Source organism: Oryctolagus cuniculus, chromosome 3 (genome assembly GCF_964237555.1).
Source record: "Oryctolagus cuniculus chromosome 3, mOryCun1.1, whole genome shotgun sequence".
Lineage (NCBI taxonomy): Eukaryota > Metazoa > Chordata > Mammalia > Lagomorpha > Leporidae > Oryctolagus > Oryctolagus cuniculus.
Window position 1 is genome coordinate 63,323,888 of NC_091434.1, and position 26,437 is coordinate 63,350,324.

A 26,437-nucleotide genomic window follows, 5' to 3' on the forward strand; every position below is an offset into this window, starting at 1 on the left:
GGAGGAGAGCAGCGTATTCGGCGTGTGGGCAGCCGAGTTAGGATTGGCAGAGGAGGACTATAAAGGAGGAGAGAGACGGCATGCACCGGGAACATCTATGGGGAACATCTAGCTGAAGGAACACCTGTGCAGCCCCCGAGACGAGCCGGCCGGCGGTGTGCCGCTCCCCTGCGGAAGTGGGGAATGTGGCCAGGGGGAACTGCCCTTCCACGGAGGTGGAAGGGATAGTAGCCAACCCGGGAAGAACCAGCAGCAAACCCGGGGAGGGCCGAGCAGACGAAAGAACAGCGCAGGGTCCTGTGTCGTTCCTCCACGAAGAGGGGGAGCGACAGTCCATTTCTCATTTCAGAAGCAAATGGCTAACCAGATCCATAATAAATTAACATTCAAAATGATTGGTGTGGGATATCTGCCCTCAACTACTCAGGGCCAGTTCCTGGGATTGCAAGACAAGCAAGTGGCTGTACTCTTGAACTACATATGGCTGACAGCAAAGTTCGATACAAGGGTTCTGTTTCATAGCTCTGCTCATGGTTTTTCTTTTGAAATACAGTTAGTTGTCTTTTCCTGCTGTGCATACTCGACACAAAACCATGATATCTTTCTTCTGTCTTTCCCGAGTCTGATAATCGCTTTATCTTACTGCTTTGTTTTGTTGTGTTTTGCTAGGACCAAGTTCAATCCAAAAGTTAATTCAAGTTGGTATTGCTTTACAAATAGAGATTTATTTTAGAAACCGTAAATATTTTAAAGCTAGATCTCACCAACAAAACTGAGTCACTCATTATAACTTTGAAATATTTCCTAAGTTAATACCAACACAAAAGATAAATCTATCTGGTATAGAAATTTCCTTGTGAAAGTTTAATGTTTGTCAAGTGTTCTGTGAGTTAACTGTTTACTTTTGTATGAAAGCCTTATACAAATTTTATTTAGCTGTCAAAGAAATTAACTGGTGTGTATGTTATGACTAAACTCTCAGAACCTAACAAAGTTTCTTATAGAGGAAGAATTTGAGTATAAATAATTACAGTTTGCAAATGCTTTTCTTCAAAACTATTATGACACATTCAATTAAAGCTATTTTACCTGATCAAAGATATTATTATCCAAAAATTTATGGTTACCTGGATGCTTGTTATCAAACAGAAAGCTCAGGAAATTCAAATAATGTATAAAATTAGTGTCATCTGGAATTGTGGAGGAAACTTTAACTTGTCCAAGACATTTTGACAAAGTGGTTTCAAAATATGATTAGTTTATTGTTTTATTCTTAACTATAGAAGATTGTCTGATTTTTAATCATTAGCTATGCCAAGCAATATTACATATACATATAATACACATACACACACATATATATATATAAACAGTAAAGATTTTATTTTGTTTGTCTATGCTAAACATAATCAGGAGTTACTGCTGTTATAGTTCCTCTGACGATATCAATAATTCAGTCACAGGTCTTAGGTTAGTGGGATTATTAGCACAGTTAGTTTGCTAGTGCTGCTATATTATAACCAAATACCACAAACTGGGTGCCTTATAGAAGAGATATTTCTCTCCTCACAGTTATGGAGACTAGAAGTCCAATACTGAGATGTCAGAAGTCTTGGTTTCTTCAGATGCTTCTCTCATTGCTTTTAGATGGCCATCTTCTTGCTGTGTCCTTACATGGTCACTTCTTTGTGTGCCGTCCATGTCCTAATCTCTTCTCACCACAAGGACACTGGTCATTCTGGATTAGGCAGGGCCCACCCATATGACCTCATTTTACCTCAATTATCCCTGTAAAGATCCTAGCTCCAAATATAGCCACATTCTGAGGTTCTGAAGGTTAGGAATTAAGCAAATGAATTTGGAGGGGAGGGAAGCTCAGTTCATCTCATAACAATAGCATTGCTGAAAACATTCCTTACTTGAGACATTTGTTAACTTTCCAGATTAAATATTATAGAGGAAAAGTCACTGGGAGATATGGGCTGGCAGTGAAGAGAAAAACATGAGTGTCTTGTAGGATGGTTTAGCATTCTCCAGATTTACCACCAGTCTTCATAATTTAGAGCAAGTAAAAGTAGCGTGCCAGATAAAGCACAGGACATCCAGATAAATGATGTCACATTTTTAGTGTAAATATGTCCCAAATAGTACAAGTGTTTATCGCTCATCTAAAATTCCCCATTAAACTGTGCATGCTGTGGTTTTTTTTTTTTTTTTTTTTTTTGCTTAACCTGGCAACCTTACTGACTCTGCTCAGTTTATGCTGACATCTAAGACATATTGTGATTTCATTGAGGAAAAGATGCCCATTCTGTTCAGTAATCATAGAAGCAATGAGCCATGTTGGAAAGAAAGAGCATCTTTTTTAAAAAGATTTATTTATTTGTTTGCAAGACAGAGATAGAGGAGAGATAAATTTTACATCCACTGGTTCACTCCCCAAATAGCCACAACAGCCAGAGCTGGGCAAGGCCAAAGTCAGGAGCCAGGAGCTTCTTCCAGGTCTCCCACGTAGGTGGCAGGGGCCCAATCACTTGGGCCATCTTCCACTGCTTTCCCAGGTGCATAAGCAGGGAGCTGGATAAGTGGAACAGCAGGACATGAACCAGTGGCCATGGGATACTGGCATTGCAGGTGGGGACTTTACCTTCTACAGTACAACATTGTCCCCCAGATTCTGGTTTTTTTATTTTTTTTTTCATATAAGATCATTTTCCTTTTTATTCTTTGCTTCACCAAGTATATTGAGTTCCAACTAAGAATCAAGCATACTCCCAAGCTTAGTTTAGACATTGATGACCAAAAGTAGACCAAGTCCGTGCCCTCATGGTGCCTATAGGTGAAGCTGGCAGTGAACCAGCTGATAAATAACTTCTGTTGAAATGATGACAGGTGTGAAGGAAAGAGTCTGTTAACCCAGAGAAGACTCTGTGTGTGTATATTTGTGTGTGTGTTTGTGTGTGTGTGTGAGAGAGAGAGAGAGAGAGAGAAGGGAGAGAAGGGTGGGGATGGGGTTCTCATGGCTGCTGGGAAAACTTCATGGAGATATGACATTGAACCTAATTTCTAATTTTTGAAGATGATACCAGCCAGGTGATGAGGGTGGAGGAGGCTCCAATGTAGCAAAGAAATTGGCATATAGAAGAATCAAAGAGAAGTGAGAGGGTGGCTAGAATGTGAAGAAGAGGGCACAGAAGCAGTAAGTGTGGTTGAGAGAAGGCCAGTGGCCAGGTGGTACAGGACCACTCAGGTCACTGTCTGAGACTTGATTTAATCTCAGAGACCACTGAAAGCCCTTGATGGGGTTTCAGCATGGGGATGGCATGATCTGGTTTCTGCTTTGTGGGATCCCTCTGGCTGACATATGCCAAAGAGATTGGAGGGAGCTAGAATAAAAACGGAGGGATCATTGCTGGAGACCAGGTGAAAACAATGTTTGTCGCTCCCCCTCTTCATGGAGGAACGACACAGGACCCTGCGCTGTTCTTTCGTCTGCTCGGCCCTCCCCGGGTTTGCTGCTGGTTCTTCCCGGGTTGGCTACCTTCCCTTCCACCTCCGTGGAAGGGCAGTTCCCCCTGCCACATTCCCCACTTCCGCGGGGGAGCGGCACACCGCCGGCCGGCTCTCTCGGGGGCTGCACAGGTGTTCCCCTTAGATGTTCCCCTTAGATGTTCCTGGTGTATGCCGTCTCTCTCCTCCTTTATAGTCCTCCTCCGCCAATCCCAACTCGGCTGCCCACACGCCGAGTACACTGCTCTCCTCCAATCAGGAGCAAGTCCTACAGTTTATTGGCTGAACTGGAGGCAGCTGTGTAGAAGCTGTTTTCTTCTCTCCCAGCGCCATATTGTGGGAGAGCAGATGCATAGAATAAGTCTTAATTCCAGTAACTTAGTCTAGTCCGAGTTGCTCCCCACAAATGTTGGACTGGACTTGTATAGCAATCATGATGGTGAAAAAAGGTTAAAATATGGGAGTGGAAATGATGTGTCCTTCTGAATGATTAATTGTGAGAAAATGAAGGAAGAAAATCAAGGCTAGTCTTCATATTTCTAGTTTAAACAACTGATTGCATGGAGTGCCATTTACCGAATTGGGGAAGGCTGGGAGAGAAACAGTTTGGGTGGTCTGTCAGTTTCCTATTGCTATTGTAACAAATGACCACCACTTTAGTTGATTAAAACAATACACACTTGTTATTTCACAATTTGGGGGAATCAGACTCTAAAATGGGCTAAAATCAAGGGGTAGGCAAGGCTTTGTTTTTCTGTAGGTTCAAAGGGACAATTCATGTCCTTGCCTTTTCTGGCTTCAAGAGCACACCTGCATCCTTGACTCATGGCCCCTTCTATCTTCAGTTTTGGCAATGACTGGATAACTGGTTTCTCATGTTGCATCACCAATTCTGATTCTCCTGCCTCCTTCTTACACTTATAAAATCCCCTCAGATCATCCCATTTGTGGTATAGTCCATGTGCAGTTATGGTTACTCCTTGCTGTGTAATGTAACAGATTCACAGATTCCATGAATTAGACATGGACATTGTGAGGGCCTTATCTGCTAACCACATGTGGGAAAATCAACACATATATTTAGACATGTCAAATTTAAGATGCTAATGATCCAGTCAAGTAGCAACTAGTAACATAGGCAGTTGGATGTATGAATTTAAAGATAAATGAAAGTTTATGACTAAATTTGGAAGTTGTTAATATGTAGGTGGTGTATAAAGCTACAGGAATAGATGATATCACTGAACAAAAGACTGACCCTAGAAAATTTCAACACTTAGAGTTAAGATAAGTGAGCCAACAAAGAAAACAGGTAAAGAATAGCCAGAGAAATAGGGTAAGAAGCAAAATAGTGTTGGTATTATGAAATGATATATCTGAGGCTGATAATTTTATAAAGAAAAAAAGGTTCATTTAGCACATAGTTGAACAGCATTTAGTGGGCATCTTCTTGGCTGTAATGAAGACCTGCTGGCTATATTACAACACAGAGATGACATCATGATGACGGGAGAGCATTGCTGAAGGGGCTAGTGTCAAGTGCGGAAGAAAGACTTGGGATATGTACCAGGTTCCCTTAGAACAATCCATTTTCACTAGAACTAATCCAGTCTCACAATATCTACATTAATCCCTTCCAAAGGCAATTCCCCCATGTCCTAATTACCTTCCACTAGACCCCACCTCTTAAAAGCTCCAGTACTGGCCGGCGCTTCGGCTCACTAGCCTAATCCTCCACCTGCGGCGCTGGCACCCCAGGTTCTAGTCCCGGTTGGGGCACCAGATTCTGTCCCGGTTGCTCCTCTTCCAGTCCAGCTCTCTGCTGTGGCCCGGGAAGGCAGTGGAGGATGACCCAAGTGCGTGGGCCCTCCACCTGCATGGGAGACCAGGAGGAAGCACCTGGCTCTTGGCTTCGAATCGGTGCAGTGCGCTGGCCGTAGCAGCCATTCGGGGGGTGAACCAACGGAAGGAAGACCTTTCCCTCTCTCTCTCTCTCTCTCTCTCTCACTGTCTAACTCTGCCTGTAAAAAAACATAAAAGAAGTTCCAGTACCTCCAAATATGCAACACTCGGGGCCCAGCTTCCAACACATGAACCGCTGGGGAGGAACAAACCACATCCAAACCATAGCAAGTATGGAGCCATGAAAGCCAAGTGAAGAACTTGTCAAAACAGGAGGAGAGTCTTCTTGGTTCAGTTTTGCTACAAAAGGCATTGCAGATTTGTCACTGGATTTTGTAAAAAAGAAAAAGAACCTTGACATAAGCTGTTTCAGTGGAATGATGAGAGCAGAACCAAAAATGATCAAGATTGAATAGTAAAGAGGACATGATCAATGATGAAGTCCTGTGTGACCTCAATAGCATGTGTAGGAGCTTGTTAAAATTAGTGAGCAATCACATTTGATCAGTCTTTTCAACAAGAAGAAGCTGGGCACAAAGCAAAATCACTAATGCATATTTATATCTAGTCAGAATCGCACAGTGGCTAATTTGATAGCATGAAAGGAGTACAGATGTTACCAGGTTCTCATGGTTGTGCTCTGTGAATAAAGCAAACGCTGGAGGTAAACTGGGGCAGTAAGGCACCATCACCTTGCTGAATGCATCTTAGGAAATGCTTTAGGACCAAGAAATGCCTGGGAAGAGAAAATTAAAGTATTATTTAGCAAGAGTCAGAGATCTCCTTGTCTTAAGGAATCTGCTCCTCAAGCATATTCATTTTTCCAGCTATTCTTTGAGGGGACAGTGCTACCATCCTCCCAGACTGTGATTTACCAAAAGGGCACATTCCTGCAGAACAATGTACTCTTATTAGCTGGTGATGACTCATCTGTCCTCATCCCCATGAGGCTAGTGATCCAGAGATTATTCAGCCAGGCCACACTTCTACTCCCTGCTCCCTTCCTGGTTCTGAGTCCTACAAAAAAGAAACAGGAACTCACAGAAGAAAATTCAAACACTAAAACCAGGGATGGGTATTTGGCGTAGCAGTTAAGATACCACTTGGAAATGTATATCCTATATCAGAGTGCCTGGGTTCAAGTCCCAGCTCTGCTTCCAATTCCAGCATCCTGCTAATGCACACCTTCCAAGGCATTTCAGGTAGTTAGGTTCCTGCCATGCACCTGGGACACCTGGATTTAGTTTCTGACTCTTGACTTTGGCCTAGTGCAATCCTGGCACTTGGGGGCATTTGGGTAGTGAACCACCAGATGGGAGATCTCTCTGTCTCCCCCACCAGGACCCAGATCTGTCTGTCTTTCAACTAAATAAGTCATTTTTAAAAGACAAAATCAAAACTCCTTTTATCATTAACTTTGTATAGTTAGATAGGATGAATAGATTCCTAAACACTGAATAAATGAGGCAGCAGAGAGGCTTAAATCCTCAGGATAAACTCCCCAGGGCTTTGACTCCAAGCTATAGAAATCAAAAGCAACCAAGGCATTTGTTTTCATTAGGCCTTAATCTTACACTATATATATGGATTTAATTTCTGACTAATCATACACTTAAAAACAAAAGAGAAAACTTTCAGATTTCAATCTTCTAGAAAACAGCATAAGATATGTATTTATAATTTGGAGATAGGGAAAATTTCATAGAAATGGTACATGAAGCAAAAGCAATTTTAAAAATTGACAAATTAGGGGCCAGCGTTTTGGGATAGTGGATAAAGCTGCCTCCTGTGACACTGGCACGCCTATGGGTCCCAGTTTGAGTCCCAACTGCTCCACTTCTGATCCATCTCCCTGCTGATCTGCCTGGGAAAGCAGCGGAAGGGGCAAGATTGTCCAGGTCCTTGAGCCCCTGCCACCCATGTAGGAGACTCAAAAGAAGCTCCTGGATTCTGGCTTCAGATTGGACCCCCATCCATTGCAGTCATCTGGGGAGTGATCCAGTGGATGCAAGGTCTCTCTCTCTCTCTCTCTCTCTCTCTCTCTCTCTTTGTAACCCTGCCTTTCAAATAAATAAATCTTTTTTAAAAATGGCAAATATTTCATCAAACTTAAAACCTCTGTTTGTTAAGATACATTAAAAGATGAAATATAAGCAAGCTACAAACTGGGATGTAGTATTTATGAAATAGACATTTGTCAAAGGACTTGAATCCAAAATATACAAAGAACTCCTACAACTTAGTAATAAGCAAAAGAAACTTATTTTGAATGTGAAGAATGTCTTAATCCATAATAACTACCTGCTTCATTGATTCAAATTGATTTCAATTTAGTAGAGTTAATGGCTTTTTAAAATAATAAAGGACATGGGAAAAGTTGAATTAAACCAGGAGGAGCAGAATGAGGGACAAAGGGTCCTTCACATATTAGAAACCTGGCTAAGCCTCACCTGGTGGCAGAGATTTTGAATTGTAGCTTCAGTTTTTGTGGAATTTTTTAAGAGGTGCATGATTTAGGTAGATTTTGTTGGTGTGTTTTTTTTACTAACACCAACTATATGTGATTATGGACCACAGTGTGACAATCAATACATGTATACAGTGTGTACTAGTCTAATCAGGATAGACAACATTTCCTCTTCCTTGACATTACTTTATTATTAGAGCTCTGGACCTCCCCTACTGCACATGCTCATAAAATACATAATAGGTTATTTTGAACTATAGTCATGCAAGTATGCCTTGTAAAACAGGAGCTTATTCCTTCAATATAACTCTGATTGGATAGCCATTATCCAAACTGTATCACCCCTACCCACCCCTCCCAGCCTCCAGGAATCACTCTTCAAATTTGTTTTAAGGACAATAAAGATATATTTTGAATATTGGATCTGAAAAAAGAGACTTGTAAACAGTAAGAAATTCTAAGAATATGACAGCCAAATTAAAGTTTACCAAATTAAAGTTTAACTCCTTTTAGTTATGTTTGTATTGAAAATACTTTTTAATAATAAGAAAAATGAATATAATAATATGATGACATGAGACTCTGCCAAATATTTTTATGATATAATTTTAATTGACTATCAGTACAATAAGTGTAAGTTGATTATTTTTGTGCCAGGTATTAAACATGTTTTATTGCATTTAATGTTCCTAAGAACTCTGTTAAGTACAGACCCAACCTATAGAAATCCCCATTTCCAAGTAGAAAAATCTCATCATTCTTAACAACCAAATCTCAAAGAACATACTTATCTCTTTGTACAACATTTTTGTGAGTCCCTTTCCAAAGATAAAAAAAATTGTTGAGAAAACTATGGAAAAAAATAGTCAATGAGGAAAGTGTTTACAAATGGAAAACGATATCACTTAATTCAAAGAAACGTTTTGTTAACAATTATATTAATTATGATAATAAAATTGTTATAAACAATTTATAACCTAACCTATAATGTTTGTTTTATATAGACTTATGAATTTTTCCTGTAATTCAGTTCAGTTTTAGGAAGTTGCCGATCTTCCAGTGCATTATAATCTTTTCCGATTAAAACTGTGGAAAACAGGCCTCCTATCAGTGTCTCAGTGGACCGTCTGATTTTCAGGGACAGATTACTGTGTGAGGTGTCTGTGGATTACTGTTATTATGCCATCTTACAAATGAGGACCAAGGAAATTACTCCCAGGTCTCTGCAGGGCAGGAGCCCTGCCAGCCCAACTCAAAATAACTGTGTTCGAACACCAGGGACAGTGCTGGTGCATGTCCTAAGTCAGCATTTCTTAAAGTTCTTGGCCGATATGTTATTAGGTGATGCATTACTAGATTACTAGACTACATAAAAGGGAGTTCAAATCTAATTAGGTATAGGAAATGCTGATTTTAACATGATAAAACACGTTACTTTACTTTCAGAGCTGAACTGACTCTCTGAGGTTGGTAGGTGAAAAGGGATTTAGCACTTCCTAAGCTTATTTGTTTGAGATTTGTCTAGATTAAGAATGGATCTGGTATTAATACGCGTGTGCATATGTGTGTACGTGTGCCTTAACTGGCTTAAGCAAATGTATTTATTTGCCCCAAGGTTGGGGGCCTTTCTCTTTCCCTTTCTGCTCTACCATCCATACCCAGCTGCATTTACACCCCAGATTGTCCCCTCACAGACACCAGATTTTTACAGCTTTACAGCTACGTTCTAGGGAGGAGGAAAAAGGAAAAGAAAGAAACATATAAAAGCATATAAAATAACCGTTAATAAATGATCTGTGTCATAGACTATTAGAAATTTCTTGCCATATGTTAAGATCCGCCATTGTATCAAGGCCATATACATAAGCAAAGCTTATTCTTAAGCCAGTAGAATTTCAGAAAATATCATCAAGTCTAGTTTTTGAAGTTCTTTTTCTTTTCTTCTGAATCAGGTGCTATCATACCATGCGACATGTTCAAAAGCTGAAGTTGACAAGTTCAAGGTAAGAAAAGAAATATTTGCCCTATTGGTGCATAAAATTAGAGTTGCCCTGGCCCCTCTGCCCTTTTTTGACTTCCCTCTATAGAATTAGTCATTGTCATTGAGAGTTGGCAAAGGTGCATTTGGATATTTCAGTTTTAGAGAGGAAGAGGCAGTGGCCCTGTTATGATCAAATAAATGAGTATTTCTTCCCATTTGTTAAATACGCAGGAGGATTTCAGAAAAAAAAAATTGTGTGACTTGGTGAGAATTGAGACACCTGGTTTTGGTGTGGGTTTTATCTCTAACTGGCACTCAAGGTGACTGACTCCCTCCAAGCTTCAACATCCAATGAGTCTGTGTGAATAAATTTTTGATATTCCTTTTCTCCTTGGTCACCACCATTCTTTTAATTGCATTTCAGCATTCTTGCTTGTCTCCCTATTCTCCCATCAGGAAGTTTTTAGCCATGGTCAAAAACCAGGAAAGTAGGAAAACATTTTCTTCCTTTTTGAAAGCTTTGGTGGCTGCATTTTTAAGCTTCTAAAGAGATTCAGGGAATTAGCAGGAAAAAGAAAAGGATTATATTTTATATTGTAATATTAGTATATAATATCACTTGGTGGTGGCTGTTCTCCCAAGCATCTCATTTGCATGTAAATGCATTCAGTTTCCCAGGGGGAGAAAAAAGGCATAGAAACCTTTGAACCTAATAATTGAATGAGGCCATGAAAACTAAGTCACATGAACAATGAAAGGCAACAAAGGAAAATCCCAAACATCGAGAAGGGCTAGGAGAACTCCTCAGAAGGGCAAGAAGCAGAGTATCCACCATGGACATGTGATGAGCTGCTTGGGAGCCAGCTCTGGGGACGTGGATTTTTGTTGAGAGAGAGATGCATAGGGAAAAGACCTGTCATGTAACCCAGATCTAAAGGAGCAACTTGGTGCTAGCCAGAGATGACAGCTGACAGCAGAGGAAGGAGAAGAGCAACCCAAACCCCAGCAGTCAGAACACATGTGTTGTGGAGGCTGACATCCTGCCTATCAACTAGAATGTGCGCTCCCTTGGGGCAGGATTTTTAGTATGTTTTGTTTACTGCTCCATCTCTACTGCCTCTTTTGGTTCTAGGAATATAGTAACATTCAAGAAATATTTGGGGGCCAGCATTGTGGTAGAGCGTGTTGAGCCACCACTTGGGATGCTTGCATCCCCTAGCAGAGGGTCTCAGTTCCAGTCCTACCTCTGTTTCCAATCCAGCTTCCTGCTAGTGCGCCTGGGAGGCAGCTGCTGACAGCCCAAGTACTTGGGTTCCTGTCACCCATGTGGTAGACCAAAGGGAGTTTCTACCAGCCCTGGTTGTTGCAGGCATTTGGGGAGTAAGCCAGAGGATGGAAAAATCTCTTCTTGTCTTTCTGCCTTTCAAATAAATATAAATTAATAAACTGTAAGAAAAAAAAAAGGAAGGGAAAGGGTAGATGAGGAGAAAAATATCAAAGCTCTCAATGGTAAATGCGATTGCCAGAGCTGCTTAATGTGGCCTGACCAGAGCCATCACATGCCAGACTCTATACCTGTCTGCTTTCTGAAGGTTACTGACCTACACACAAGCTTAATTCTTTGCTTAGAGGAAGGAAAATCCCATTATCCTAGAATGTGCTATGTTTTTTCTATTGTTAGCTCAACCAACATCTAAAAATATGAATTATTTAAATTTGAGAATGGAGGGTTATTTCATCTTAAAATTTTATCAAGATTATTAACTGATTTATTCTGGGTTTTAACCTAAAAGATATTAGCTAGTATCATATTAGAATGTAATTGAGATATAGTACATACTTTTAACCAAATGGCTTTTTCTTGGTATATAAAGTAAATAAAACATTATCATAATTGGTAGATGATGTCTGTTGTAGCTGTGGCAATAACATTAAAATGTAGTGGGCTTAAAATAATCCTGCATATAGACAGTGAAAAACATTTATTGAAATTCCAGACTGGAGTGTGTGTGATGGCTGTTTCCTAACATTATAGCTAAATACCAGTGAATAAATGCTTCATTTTAACCAATATATATAGACAAATCATGTTTGCATTCAACTATATTGTAATCCTCTTCTACCTGCTTGCAGTAATTTTTTAAAACACGGATAGTAAACGAAAAAGAATTTTTAATGTGTGTGGTGATTTGAAATCTGGATCATAATTACCCATGAGATTTCACAGGTTAAAGGATGCTGAGTCCCAGTGTATTGGGTTATACTCAATATGTATAATATATAATATATAATCAAGGATTCGGAGATTAAGCCAGAATCAGGACAGAAGTTGTTTTCATCATTTAGTGCTGAAAAAACTCTGGAGGTCAAATATATATGTACATAATGCAGACCATAGTGGAAGTACAAGCTGCACCACATCTGGGGTGCAGAAATGCCTGGGAGACCTGCGAGATGTGTTTACTTACACGAGGGACTCAGAGGGCTTCTGAGCAAATATCTGGGTGATTCCAAGGTTCAACATGAGATTTGTCCCTTGGATTTGTGTCTTACCTCTGCCTCCCACGGATTCATAGTCTCAGCTGAGATCATGAGTGGATACAAAAGGCATGGACTTAAGTAGAGTTTCAGTGCATTAGCATTAAATGCTCCGGGTAACACAAGAGGCTGGAGTGTCTGCTCCTCACAGCTGAAGTCAGCGGCCCAATGGAAGGAAGTATCACTATGGACCAGAGGAAAGGCATGCTCCTACCAGCATGACCAGCAGAAGCTGAAAGAGCAGGCTGAGTAGTCGTATTTTAAAGATAGTTAAGGCATACCTGTGGACCCCCATAAATAAGTAGGAGAGGTGGGGATCTTATGATATTGGAGAATGTGATATGTACCATTAATTACTCTTAATTTACTACCATTGGTACTCCTAGGCAGCATGGCCTAAAGAAATGTAGGAACTCTTTAATAGCTATTCATACTGGGATCAGATGTTTGGTGTTAAGATACCTCTTGGGATGCCCACATCCCATATCAGAGTAACTGAGTTTAAGTCCTGGCCCTGCTTCTGATTCATTTCCCACTAATGTGCACCCTGGGAGGTACCATACGACGGCTCAAATACTTGGATCCCTGCCACTCACATGGGAGACTCGGATTGAGTTCTGTGCTCCGGCTTCAGCCTGTGGAGTGAAGCAGTAGAGGGAACAACCTCTCTTTGTTCATCCCTCTTTTTCTGGGCCTTTCAAATATATTTTTAAACAGAAAAATTAACCATTAATGCTAGGATAATACCACCTTACTCTTCCTCATATCTGGTTGATTTCTTTCTGTATTCTAAGATGAGTTGGGAGGGTCTTATTTGGGTTTTTGTTTGGTTTTGTTCTGATAACCCCATTTTTCCTGTTGGGAAAAATCTCGGTGGATGTGTGGTGGTGGGTAGGAATAGGATTAGAGTATACTTTCTAAAAGTATCCCTGGCTAGCTGCGCGGCTCAGTAGGCTAATCCTCCACCTGCGGCGCCGGCACCCCAGGTTCTAGTCCCGGTTGCGGCGCCGGATTCTGTCCCGGGTGCTCCTCTTCCAGTCCAGCTCTCTGCTGTGGCCCGGCAGGGCAGTGGAGGATGGCCCAGGTCCTTGGACCTTGCACTCGCGTGGGAGACCAGGAGGAAGCACCTGGCTCCTGGCTTTGGATCAGCACGGTGTGCTGGCCGCAGCAGCCATTGGAGGGTGAACCAACGGAAGGAAGACCTTTCTCTCTGTCTCTCTCTCTCTCTCACTGTCTAACTCTGCCTGTCAAAAAAAAAAAAAAAAGTATCCCTGGAGTGTCTGGCCAGAATAAGGGTAAAACATCAAATTGCTCACCTAAGAATGTCAAAATTTGGGCTTATTTTTCTTGATTCTGATATATAATTTATATTTCAGGAAAACTGTCATTTTTGTGAAATCATTTATACACAAAAATATCACAGAACTTCCTAGAGCTAATGAATTAACAATTTTTAAATCCTGAGTTGAATTAAATGTTAATAAATTGTTTTTATGAGTTGATTGCCCAGGGTATCAAATAAACAAACCAGTATCTATGGTTTTACCGATCTTCCATGAACTTGAAATAAGAAAGTTGTATATAGAAAATGTATGCGTATTTTAGTGCCTATTTATCTCTCTTCAGCTCTGTGCTAACAGGAATAATGTATAAAGACCATATTGACAATTAGATCTCTTTGAAGAAGGCTGGTTTAAAGGCTTTTAATAATGTGAAGATGCCAGCTGTGATAACATAAGAAAATGAGCTTAGTACACCAATTATATGCTCCTGTAATTTTATGTCCTTTCCTTAGATTCCGAAGTGGTGGACAAGCCAAACAGTTATCACTATGTACAGCCAGTTTACCAATTAAAATCAACTCATGGACATTCTTCTGTTATATTACCATCTTCTATCATCACCCCTTCAATTCAGAACTGCATGGGTTACAGCTGCAATCAAAGAGGGACTCATTTACAGCATCGTAACTGCCTCAGTAATTAAAGGCCAATAACTCATGTTGGGTGTTTCGGTTAGGTCTGCCTCTTACATAGTTCAAGTTTTCCATGTTAATTCCTGGTCCACAAATTAATATCCTGATACAGTAAATAAAATGGAATGGTACTCCATGTGTCATTCACAGACCAAAATTAGAATGGTTGCATCGAAAACAGGATCTTATAATCTCTGCAATCCAAGCAATGGAGTGTGATTTACCAGACTTCAAAACAAATTTAGATTTGAGAAAGCACGTTGATCCTTGCTTGTCCAGTGTGTACAATGAGAAGCTTCAGCCCTCAGGACAGCCTGTCTAGTCTGCCTTGGTGGCTCAAGTGTTGCAAATGCTTTTTCGTGACTGATCCTCCAGGGGGCGCTCCTTTAGTAACCTAGCGGAAGGGCACTTACTAGCCGCCGCTCTGCCCACGTTATTTGCCGAGCGTGGAAAAGCCATGCTTGTGCAGAGGGAGAATGCACTATATAGAAGGGTAACTCCATGACTTTTAACAAAATTAAGACAACACAGACTGCGCGGGAGACAGGAGGTAGAGCAGGACATTGTGGAAGGCTGCCAGTCAGAGGCCCGGAATCTCATGTTCCCTCGTTAATCAGTAGGGGGCAACCCCACAACCCAGGTGTGTGTGTGTGTGTGTGTGTGTGGCCCAGGGCCTCCAGGTGCCACATAGGCAACGGGACTTTTCTCTTGTCTCTCTACAGTCTCACTGCCCTCCTGAAACGCTACCTTCTGAAATATCAACAACTGCATTCCCACTTCTAAAGCTGTTGTTTAAAGATGGCCTTGCAGCAGTATAAATGGAATTGGGGTATCATCTTAAACCTAACCTATTCTATCTTACTCCCTTAAATTAGGGGGGGTTGTTTTAACTTTAGTATTTATTCCAAGTTTAATATGTGAGTTTTTTTTTTTTTTATCATCAGGGAAAGTTATTGAATCTCCCCCAGGAAATTGACTGCAGAGGAAACAGCTGCATCAGCAGCCAAAAGGGCATCTTCTGCTCACAGGCAGCAGACAGGGCCCCGCGGCTTGCACAGCTCAGGACGCATCCATAAATATGCGGAGCAATTGGTGTCCCCATGTCTAGTCCCCCTTATGACTTGTGTCTTAATCAAATGCCACATCAGAAAAAGAATGGTGGTACTTTGTCACTCTTGAGTACTGAAGGTTCTGGAGAGGGGGAGCACGGTGCAAGCCCAGTGGCCTTTCATACTGCTGAGTGAGGCAGCTGCCGACTGAGGACCCTTCCAGGACCCACCTGACCAAAATCCATCCAGCTGTGACCCTGCCCTCCCCGCAGATCAGCTTAAACGACCACTATTTGTCACTTCTTGCCATATGGAAACAAAATGAAGATGCTGTCTCAGAAGGTCACAGTGAATGTCTCCTTCCCTGGGAGGAAGAGTGCATCCCGAGGGCTTTCTCTCATCTCCTACCCTGCTGCCTGAGTTAGCACAGCGACATTCACTGCTTTCTGTAAGTGCCACACTTGAAGGCCCAGAAAATATGAACCCTATGGACCCGAGGCAGAGAGAGAAAGGGCAGTTGAGTTTGGTTTGCAGAGCTTAACTAAGAGAGCAGTGAGGAGTCCTGAAGGCCCAATGGAGCATAATCGTGTGGCCCCGTGAGACTCCTGACCGCTGATCTGGGAAGGGAACTGTCAAGGCTGAAGGTGTCAGCACCTTCCAGAATACTGTGGCAACTGGGACTGTATCATTCCCTTCTTTCTGGTGTCCCTCTCATGAGAGCCATCTGTAACTGTAGAGGCTGAGCTGGCTGGTGAAGAACGGGGAGCCCCTCACTTTGTGGTGGGGCTCGGTTCAGCAATCACGATGACGGACTTTCTGTTGAGTGTACACAGAAGCTACAACCCTGGACTGCCGTGCTGCCCTCCCCCTCCTTCTCTAGATGCACGCCTGGGGTTTAACTGGACAGTTACCCTCACCCGCACACGCTGTCCCCTGCATCCTGCCTTCAAAATATCCCTTCTGCTCTGACAGCCGCCGTTGGTTCAGATCTTCGCTCTCTCCCAAGCAGACACTGCTCTCCTGGCTGATCTCCCTGCCTCCCTCTCTGACCCTCTCTCAAACCCTTTCTGTACACAGCTTATAGGTGAACAGTCCCCTTTCATTGGCACTTCTTGCTTGCAAAGCTTCACATCTGTAAACATCTAGGATCCATCCATTCGGATTCCTTAATTGGACATTAAAGTACTGTGAACTTTAACCTCCAGTTCACTTTTCCACCCTGTTTCCTCTGATCTCTTACTGGTAATGTTAGTTTGATGTTTTCTGCCTTCTACCTACCTTTTCCTGTTGTTTCCATCCCTCTCCTTATCTCTGCTTATTTAAAGTCATAGCACCTGACCTGGGCCTGCTCAGTGGCTTCCTCTCTCCAGGAGTTCTGGCTGTCCTGCAGACAAAAGTGGCCTCATTTGCCATTCTTTTCATCACACTACCTCACAATGTAAATCTTGGTTCACCTGTCTAGCCAAATGGTTAAATCAGGACCATTGTTATGGGAGAATCCCTGTCTTGTTCATTTTTAGAACCCTTATATCACTTAAAGCCATCCCTGGCACCTGGGCACCTGGGTACCTAGGTAAAGATTCCTACCTGATAACCAAATTCATTGAAACATTTGCCATTTTTATAGCAGAGGAAATTATAATGCATCAGTCAGATATTGAAGCAGGGACTTATAGCAAGGCAAATGAGTAAAATGTTGTCTTCATCCTTGCTTTATGTTGTTTAAATCTCTTGTTTTATGTTCTTTTTTTCTAGTTTCCTGGTTTTCCTGTGCCACCTAAACTATATGAAATTAAAGGGATTATTTTCTTTGTCTAGGATGAGCCCTGACCCTATTCTCTGTAGCATGGTCTGTCTTCCATGCTGTAGGCAAAAGCCCTTTGCTCTTAGTTCATAGTTGGCTCCACAATTTCTTTACTGTTAATAATATTGTTCACTCATCACTCATGTATCCTGCTACCACCACTTTGCTAAAAAAAAATCTTTTATTTTCTTGACCCTCAAAATGCCAAATACTTTTTTATTTGTATTCATACTTACTTTTTGTATAGTTCTGTGTTCTGTGTCTCCTATTTTTAAAACAACATTTTAAAAGACTTTCCTACATATTAATTTATTTTAAAGCAAGAAGAGAGGGAGATGGATCTTGAATCTGCAGGTTCCCTCCCCAAATGCCTACAATAGCCAGGCCACGACAAATCCAGGAGTAAAGAACCCTATACAGGTATTCCATTTGGTGGCAGGAATCCAAGTTCTTGGGCCATCATCTGTGCCTCCCTGGCACTATTAGCAGGAAGCTAGATTGGAAGTGGAGGTGGGACTCAATTCTAGGCATTGAAATATGGAATGCGGGAGTCCGAAGCAGCAACTTAACTGTTGCACCACAACGCCTGTTCCTGTCCTATTTTTGAAATTGAACACTAGCTCAGCAGATCTTCATGTTTCTTCTCAGTTGGAAATGGATCCTTTCAGATTCTTAAAATGTTTGTGAATCATGAATCCCAAGGTACCATAAAAATGCGAAGGTAGTAGAGAACCTGACCTAAGACATTCTGCAATCTCAGTAACCAGAGCTACCTATTTAGCAATCTTTGCAAGACAAGAGCAAGTAAATGTGTAAATAGACAAAGCAGCCACCAGACCTCTTAGTTCTATTAAAATTTTAGAGCTTCAGGTTTCCTCATCTGCAAAACAAAGCCCTTTCCTGCCATAAAATACTTTAATTTAATGAGCTTATAAAATTTATCTCTAGGAGGGAGGGAAGAATAAAACACAAAGCAACATAAATGTTGACAAAACATCTTGGGGGGTTTATGATTTTTGTGTACTTAAAGATTTGAATTTAAGGCCTGTTTAAGAATTTGAGTGTTTGGTGGAAAATGTGGTTCAGCTTCACTTAATTATATAGTGTAAGTAATTTCTAAAGCCCTTATGGCTTTTTATATTATATTTGAAGGATAATGTAATTAATGCAGTAGCCCTTATGAGGAAGATAAGAAATTATTTGAGGTAAAACAAGAGTCTTTAATCTCATCTATATAAAACTATATACTGCATAACCTCTAAATATTTAAATAATAGTGTTTTAAATGATAAGCATTATATAAAAATGTCTTCATATCCATTAACTCACTTAAGCCTCACAACTTCTTGGTGAAGGCAGGGTTGGCATTGCTGCATTACATGAGACAACAGAGAGTCAAAGAACCAGCAAGAAAAATGAACCTGTCAGCTTTGATTTTTCCCTCTCCCGTGTTTTGACCTTGAAGACAATGCTGCTCTTCAAGTGGTTGAGTAGAAAAATAGAAGCAATGTCATGGAGTCTTATCCTTAAAATCATTTCTTTTGATTCACCTGTTATTCTTGGCGCCCTACTGGCATTCTGAGAGTTTGAGTGCCAATTAAGTATGAATGGTGATGATGTCTAAGAAAGAGAATTTATGGCTAAACTGTACACAGATATTTCAAAAAGACTGTTCATGGTGCTCTTTGGATAGTTAGTATATAATGCTGTTTTATCAGAAACCTCTTTTTGTTCTGTGGCTGTGCCATACATGTGACTTCTTGCCTTGGGGTTTCAACTGCATAGAAACCTAAGGAAATTGGAAACAGCCAACATTATGGAACATTGCATCATTCTTAGCAAGAGGGCGTATGATCTATTATTCCGACATCTCACCTGTCTCCCTTACAGTCTGATTGGCTGTCTAGGTCTATAGAAATCTCTCAACATCTGGAAAGCTCAGGAGAAGAGCAGTCCCACTTTATTATCCTGTGCTCTCCAGGCCTGCCAAGTACCTTGTAAGAAAGATACCAAGGATATGAGATTGTGAACACCAATGTAATGACAAAGCACTTGTCAGGAGATAAAGTTTAAGGCATTAGAACTTATGAACTGGAGATTGGGGAAAGATAGGGAGTGAAGAACGTGGGGCTGGGTTATATTTGGGTAATATTTCCTATAGTGATACCTGATTTAGAGACATCATGGATGGTAATCGCCTTATCTGAAATATGATGAAAAATCACAAGACTCTGGAGGTAAATTTTAAGAATTTTTTCTGAGTTGTTCTTCTGAATTAACTCTTGATACCGGCTCAATTTTTGTGAGTGTACGCAAGCATGTGCGTGTAAACACTTGCTTCGACTTAAAGGGATAGCCATAGGATTTGGCCTTTCAACTCTGGCTTCAGAAAAGGATCTTGTCACAGCCCCAGAGATAAGAGAATGGGAAAGCTGTGGGAAAACAGGGTCTGAGATGAAACACTTTGGCCACTGGGTGCCATCCTTGCTCCACGTAAGGATTTACTGAACCATGTTTTTAGGGAAATGGTTAAAAAAAAAAAACAGCCATTTCAAAGTAATTTTGAGATATCATAATGTTTGTACATGTGCATGACCTGGAATATGTTAGTGGCACAGGTAGCTTATGCATTTGCCCAGGAGCGAGGCGGAAAGGACTGGGGAACTCTCCCCTATCGGTTCAGTCTGACGAACAAAGCTGAGAGCGAGGCCCTGGATGGAGCTGGCTCTATCCCGGTGCAGGTGGCAGGGGAGGCAGCAGGGAGGGGCTGGGAAATGTGCATGAGGAGGCATGGTAGGTATCCAGAGGTCAGCAGGTCCAAGGCTCCATTAATTATTTTCATTGTTGTGTCACTACAGCATGCTTGCAGCAGCAGGACTTGAACCAGCTGTCTGTGTGGCCTACTCTGCCCCTTCAAATGCATTCCTTTCATTACCAGAGCTGGGGGAGTTGTTAAGCATTCCTTTTTCTTCCCCTTCCCGGGAATGCTGCGTGCTGGTGGAATGGTAACTCTGTTGGGGATGCTTTTTGCTTCCCTAGATGCAATTCCTGGTGTTTACAAAAACACCACTTAAGTCCACCAACCAAAATATCCCTAGTCAATGACACAATATCTGTGCAGATTTTGTTCTGTTTGGATTTGATGCTTATGTGCATAAAACCAAGGAATCAAATTCAGCATTATGAACAAGAACAGCCACAGAGAATATTCTAAGACTGTCATGTAAAGCAGGTGGGTGTTTCCAGTTCTCAAACATTTGGTTGGAACTAAGAGGAATTAGGCTGTGAACAAGTAAGAATTTGAATAAAAATTGAAAATCTGTTACAGTCCCACTGTAACCAAAAACTCAACAGTCCTTTCTACAATACCACATTGTGGAACGGATCTATACTCAACAGAGATTTTACTTCTGACCTTCAGGTGGGGGCCACGGTAGCTGGCCTTATAGTTGCCCCAGAAAGGGCCGCACCCACAGGTACTGCTTGCAGCACCCCGTAATCAAATCCACACATCCAAGAAAGGAAAAAGTATGAAAGGGGCCAGTGAGAACTTAGAAACAGGCTTTTCTCAACCTACACAAGGATGAGGGACTTAAGTACTGTTCTGGTGTTAAGCACCTACAGGTGGAGGGACTTTAAAATACATTTCCTGGGCTTACTATAGGATAACATGACACCGACCGTTATATACTTTCCAATATTGCCGTTCACTAAGACTGATGCCATTATAGCTGCAGCATTCTTGCTGATTCAAAGTGTTTTTGTAGCTCGTATTTCATTGCCTGTTCAGAGCCAGCCCCTGGAAGAGGCGCTGGTGGCTGTGCCCCTCTTACATATCAGGCAGCTAAGAGACAAGGCAGCTGCCACTTTGCAGGCTGCAGCTCTTCCTGCAGAGTCCTGTTCATGGACTCTGTGCCTCAGTCTGGGCTCAGTCCACTCGGCGACAGTCACCTGGAATACAACAAACATTTAACGAACAATTTACCACCTGCCAGGCCTGGCCTGTTTTGGGTGCCTTGCCTGTATTAACTCATCCAGTCATCACAAAAACCCTAATTTTACAGGTGATAAAATTGAGGGAGAGAGAGAGAAATGTGTGGTTAATTGTAGCATATCAATTAAGAAATCAAGATGTGGGTGGGCACACTAAATTTGTAGTATTCCCTTCTGAACTGACATGGGACTCTATTTTATACCCTTCTGGCCTTTGTGTGGCCCTACCCTTGTGGTCTGATTATGAGACCTTGGGTAATCCTGGAGTTAAGATTTCAGCAGACTCTGCTAAGAGGGTTTCTGTTTGTTTGTTTTAAAGGTTTCATAGTTTGTATTCAAGCCCCACTATGTAAGCAGGCAAGCTTCCTCAGCTGTCAGCATTCTGGAATATCAACGTCAAGAGATAGGTTTGTGGGATCTAACCACATTTCTCCCCTCCCAAGGGTAAATCCCAGACAATTCATGTGATGAATGGTCCTGTTCCCCTTGCTGCTAGCTTCATTTTCCTACCATACATTGCAGTCTGCCTCTGGTCTTTGCAGACCGCAAGGGGCTCTGAGAACACCAAGTTTTATGATGATTTCTGCAGGAACAGGTGGCTGGCCTCACCGCTGGGCTTAAGTTTGTCAAACAACTCAGACCCTGGAGCCGACTTCTGAGGAAGAACATTTTGTGCTCTGCCCTTCACCACCAACAGAAAAGATGGAGAATTCAAAAAAGAAAGAGAAAAGGATGGATAACTCACAATGACCATGTTACTCTGATATAAAAAAAAATCACAGGAACCACCCTCCCTTTAAAGCAATGGAGAAATTTATGCTTCTGCCTGAAATATCTTTCAAACCATCAACGATCTCCTTGAAAACAGCTTTGCTTTTAGTCTCTGAGGAGTTGTGTGCGAGGACAAAGGCTGATTATTTTGATAACCTCCTGAAAAAACAAGGGCCCAGCAATTGTGGTGTTCAGGGTGTCCCTGTCTGCACTGGGCTGTGATTGAGCTGCTGTCTCCCCACGAGCTCTTGCTTTCTGGGCTAAATTCATTTGTGAGAAGGCAGGGTTGTGTAGGCTGCAAATCTGAGGTGGAACATTTTCTTCCTTTATGTAGTCTATACATTAACCCAAAGTATTCCTGGAAGAGGTTACAAATGGGGGTATACTGTGTGAACCAGAGGAAAAGTTGCCCCATGGAATGTGCTCCTGCAAAACCAACTGCTGGGCTCACCACCACCTGACCACTGCACTCCCTGGGTGCTGTCATGACTCTGCACCAAGCACCCACATAGCCCCTTGGGCCAAAAGTGCAGAGCCACATGTTAGAGCACTGAGCCCCTAGGTGTGCCCACTGCAGACTACCTTCCATTATAAAGGAATACGTGTGGCCTCTGTCAGAGCCCCATCCTTCAGCACATTCTTTTAGAAAGGAATGATTGCCAAGCTCCAGTTTGGAGAAGTTCAGGGATGTTCTCTGATTGGTCTATTGGTTCTCTGATTGGTCTATTGGTCTGTCTATCCCTGGACCAATCAACTGTGTCAAGGAGAACTCACATAAGAACTGTTCCCATGTGGAAAACACATTGTGGGAGTATAAGGAGGACCAGTTTTCCTGGAAAGAAGGGAAGTAGCAGTCAGAGGACACCATAACTATCCTTCACGGGTGAGGTATGAGGGGTAACCTTTAGACAGTGACTTCCAGCCCACACCCAAGCAGTCCATGCCCTCTCTTCTGGCCAGCAGACATTTCCTGGAACACAAATGAGAGGCTTATTAGGCCCCCTTCCTAACATGTGACACTTGTGAATAATCTATCTGCCAACATGGCTTTCCAAGCAATGTTCACTGAATCACAGTATTGAGAAGAATATTCTCTCCTGAAAGTGTTTCTATCTCCAAAGCCATTCCCATTGATGGTCACCATGATTGGACTCTAACTTACCCCATAATCATAGGCAAATCAATGTAACTTCCAGGAATGTATGAATTACACTAGACCAGGAACTCCTCATTAATGACTTTCTCATTGGGTCAAACCAGCACACCATCTTTGTATTGTGCTTGAACAATGGAGTCTGATCCTATAACCAAAAAAAAAAAAAAAAAAAAAAAAAAATATCCCTTAAGCTGGATCAACCAGAAACCCACAGATTCTTTCTGGGTAGTCATTTCCCCATGAATTAATTAGAACTTAATGGGGCTGGTGTTGTGGTGCAGCATGTGAAGCCACTGCCTGCAATGCCAGCATCCCCTATGAGTACCAGTCCCAGCTCTCCACTTCCAATCCAGCTCCACTGCTAATGCACCTGGGAAAGCAGCAGAGGATGGCCTGAGTGTTTCTGCCCCTGCCACCCACATGGGAGACTGGGACGGAGTTCCAGGCTCCTAGCTTTAGCCTAGTGTAGCCCCAGCCCTTGAGGCTATCTGAGGCTTGAACCAGCAGGGAAGATCTCTCTCTTTCTGATTCTCCCTTGTCTTTAACTCTGTCTTTCAAATAAATAAATAAATCTTTAAAAAATTAATTGGAACCTACTGAGAGATTAAGGAGAGCAGAGAGGCCAAATATCCCTATATCTGATGTTTGAAACTCAAGTAAAATAGCTCAATTCCTAATCTACTTCCTGGCCTCATTAGAATTCAATTAGTAGAAGGACATTCTTTCCTAGAGACTCTTTGGCAGATTTGTGTGCGCACAGTTAACCCAGTGTTAGTAAGAGCAGTTACTTGTTTCCAGACAGCTCTCTGTGCTGCAGACTAATCTCAAAGCTGTTTAAACAGGACTGTGCTTCTTCTCCCACCAGGATTCAAATATTTTAAGTGGACAGAGTGAAATAAAATGTAGCCAGTGCTGCCCCTGACCCTGACCACATCCTGTGGCTGCTGGATTTTTGAACTTGAAGGTCAAAGGAGGAAGGTGAAGAAGGGGACACTAGATACAAAGAGATCAAGAAAATTGTAAAAGTCCTCCTTGACATGGTTGAAAATTGTTTCCCGAATAAACACATTTGGACTTTAAAATATGTAAACACATATTCTGCAAAAGGTATGTGGAAATAGCCACGTTTTTCCTGAACAGGAAGAACTGCTCGTCAGACCATGAAAAGCAGGATATTTGAGGATACGACAGCCTTGGGTTGTTTTGGGGGATATGTTTTCTCTGCAGTGTTCCTGGAACTGTTCTTCAGATGCCTGAATGTAGACCCAGGGAGACTTATTTTTCTTCTAACCCGGTATGTTATAGTTGTCACTCAGCCTTGAAATGCTTTTCCTCTCCAGTGGAACATCAGGCCAGTGATATATTTACGTAGCTATTCCCACCTGTCACTCGTCTGCCAGCTTTAATGCGTCAGCATTGCACAAAACGCCCAGCCAGCCAATGCCAGACCTGGAAGCTGCTGCATTTATAAGATTTGTTTTCAAAATATCCCCAATCACCCAGCAACAGGGAAAGGGATTTCATTGGCTCTCTCCCTGTCAGCTGGGAAGGAGGATGATCCAAATGGGCAGATGTTTGGACACAGCGGCAGTATGGCAAATGTGGAATGCTATAAATATCATATAAAGCATGATGTTTTCATCCCCCCAAATAAATATCAAAGGTAAAAGAGTGGTACTGTAGCAGGGCAGGTAGTTTCAATCTGCAGTGTGATAGGAGCAATAAAAGAGAGATGTTGGTTTCCGATCTTATCTGCCTGATGAAAGAAAGAACTACTGCGGGTGGGGCCTCATGGATGTGAGCTAGAGCTTTGGGTATGGAAACAAACAAGGCTCTTTCTGCTAGAAGGTGGGACAATTGGACAGCAGGTCTTCTAGATGCAAAATAAGCACCCAAAGTTATTTAATCCGTACTTGGGCTTGTGAATTACCTTGCCTTTTAAAAGGTCTGCCTTCTGTTTAATTCTTCAGACTGATTCTTCCCCAGGGAATTGCAGAAACCAAACAAGAGAGCCAGGGAACAGACTAAGGTTACCTGGGCCTTGAATGACAGGCTAGAACACCATCCCACCCACTCCACTCATTTCTTGTGCAGTCTACAGCAGAGAATAAGATTTTCCTCTTTCTGCTTTTTGTTCTTTTGTTGCTACTATAGCACAGACGAGAAATACTGACCAAATTCGTATGTGAACCAAAGCAATTAGGGAATGCTCTGGAAAGAAAACAGTATAAAACAGACAAGGAAAAAGTGAATCCTTAAGCTGACGGCATCCAGTCCTTTTCTGGGGACCCAGTTTCTCATCCCTTCAGGCTACACAGGGTACGATCATCAGCTCTCAATAATGAAAAGTGGATCGTCTCCAGGTGCTTCAATGCCAGGAGCCCACACATATGTTGTCACTGGCTAAGGACTTTCATGTAAGCCAAGCAGTTCGACTGTAAGCATGCCCTCAGTATAAACTCTTTACTGCACATTGCCCTGGGCACCTGCTACTTGCTGACTTAGTGCAGCAAAATGGAGCGAAGGTACTCTACTTTTCCAGAGAATTAGATTGGAAATTAACCATAATTAATATAGTAATTATAATTAACAACGGGCAACATATTAACTTTTGATCCAACACTATTACATGCATGTTAATTCTGTAGACTCACATTAACAAATTAGCATGTGAATATCATTTCTGCATACCTCTAATGGGTAGGAATAATGGTACAGTGAAATTAGCCTTAGTCAAAGTATAAGTCTAAGCTACCGTAAAACTTTGTCTCCAGTGCCTACCAAAATGCCTGACACATAGTAGGCGCTCAATGAAGTATTTGTGGAACTGGGGCAATAAATAGATGAGTAAATTAATAAACTGATAAATGGCATAAACTTGTGAATCTGCCATAGTGTCACAGATGATAAGCTCTGGAAAGCTATGAAGCATTTAGATCTTATTTTGCTTGTTTGGGTGAATGGGTCAAGCAGAAATAAATACCGAAGGCTTTGGTCCATACTGGTATGAGGTAAGTATTATTACCTCGTTTTGTAGAAAAGGAGATTTAGTTCTAAAGTAAAATAACTCAATTGAGGTTACAGAGTTAGCAGGTCACAGTCCAAGATTTGAATCCAGGTCTGATCCAAAGCCTATCCTGTTGCCATTATAAGAATCTGCTTTCACACCGATGTATTTTTTAAGTCCTGAAATATGCGCTCAGGGAGCAGGACATCCTGCATCTCCCCTCCGCATGAGCTCTTCTTCTGTTGCTATTTTGGAGATGACACAGAAAAAAATTGAGAGACAAG

At 41.8% G+C, this 26,437-nt stretch overlaps 1 protein-coding gene across 2 annotated transcripts in view; it reads left to right on the top strand.

Moving 5' to 3' along the window:
* Positions 1-26,437, top strand: part of PDE11A (phosphodiesterase 11A) — a 450,256-nt gene that overhangs the window by 274,045 nt on the left and 149,774 nt on the right. For both annotated transcript variants that reach the window (XM_051849396.2, XM_051849397.2), the window contains exon 10: positions 9,832-9,882. In XM_051849396.2, the coding sequence (XP_051705356.2) occupies positions 9,832-9,882 (51 nt within the window). The remainder of the gene's footprint in view (positions 1-9,831; positions 9,883-26,437) is intronic.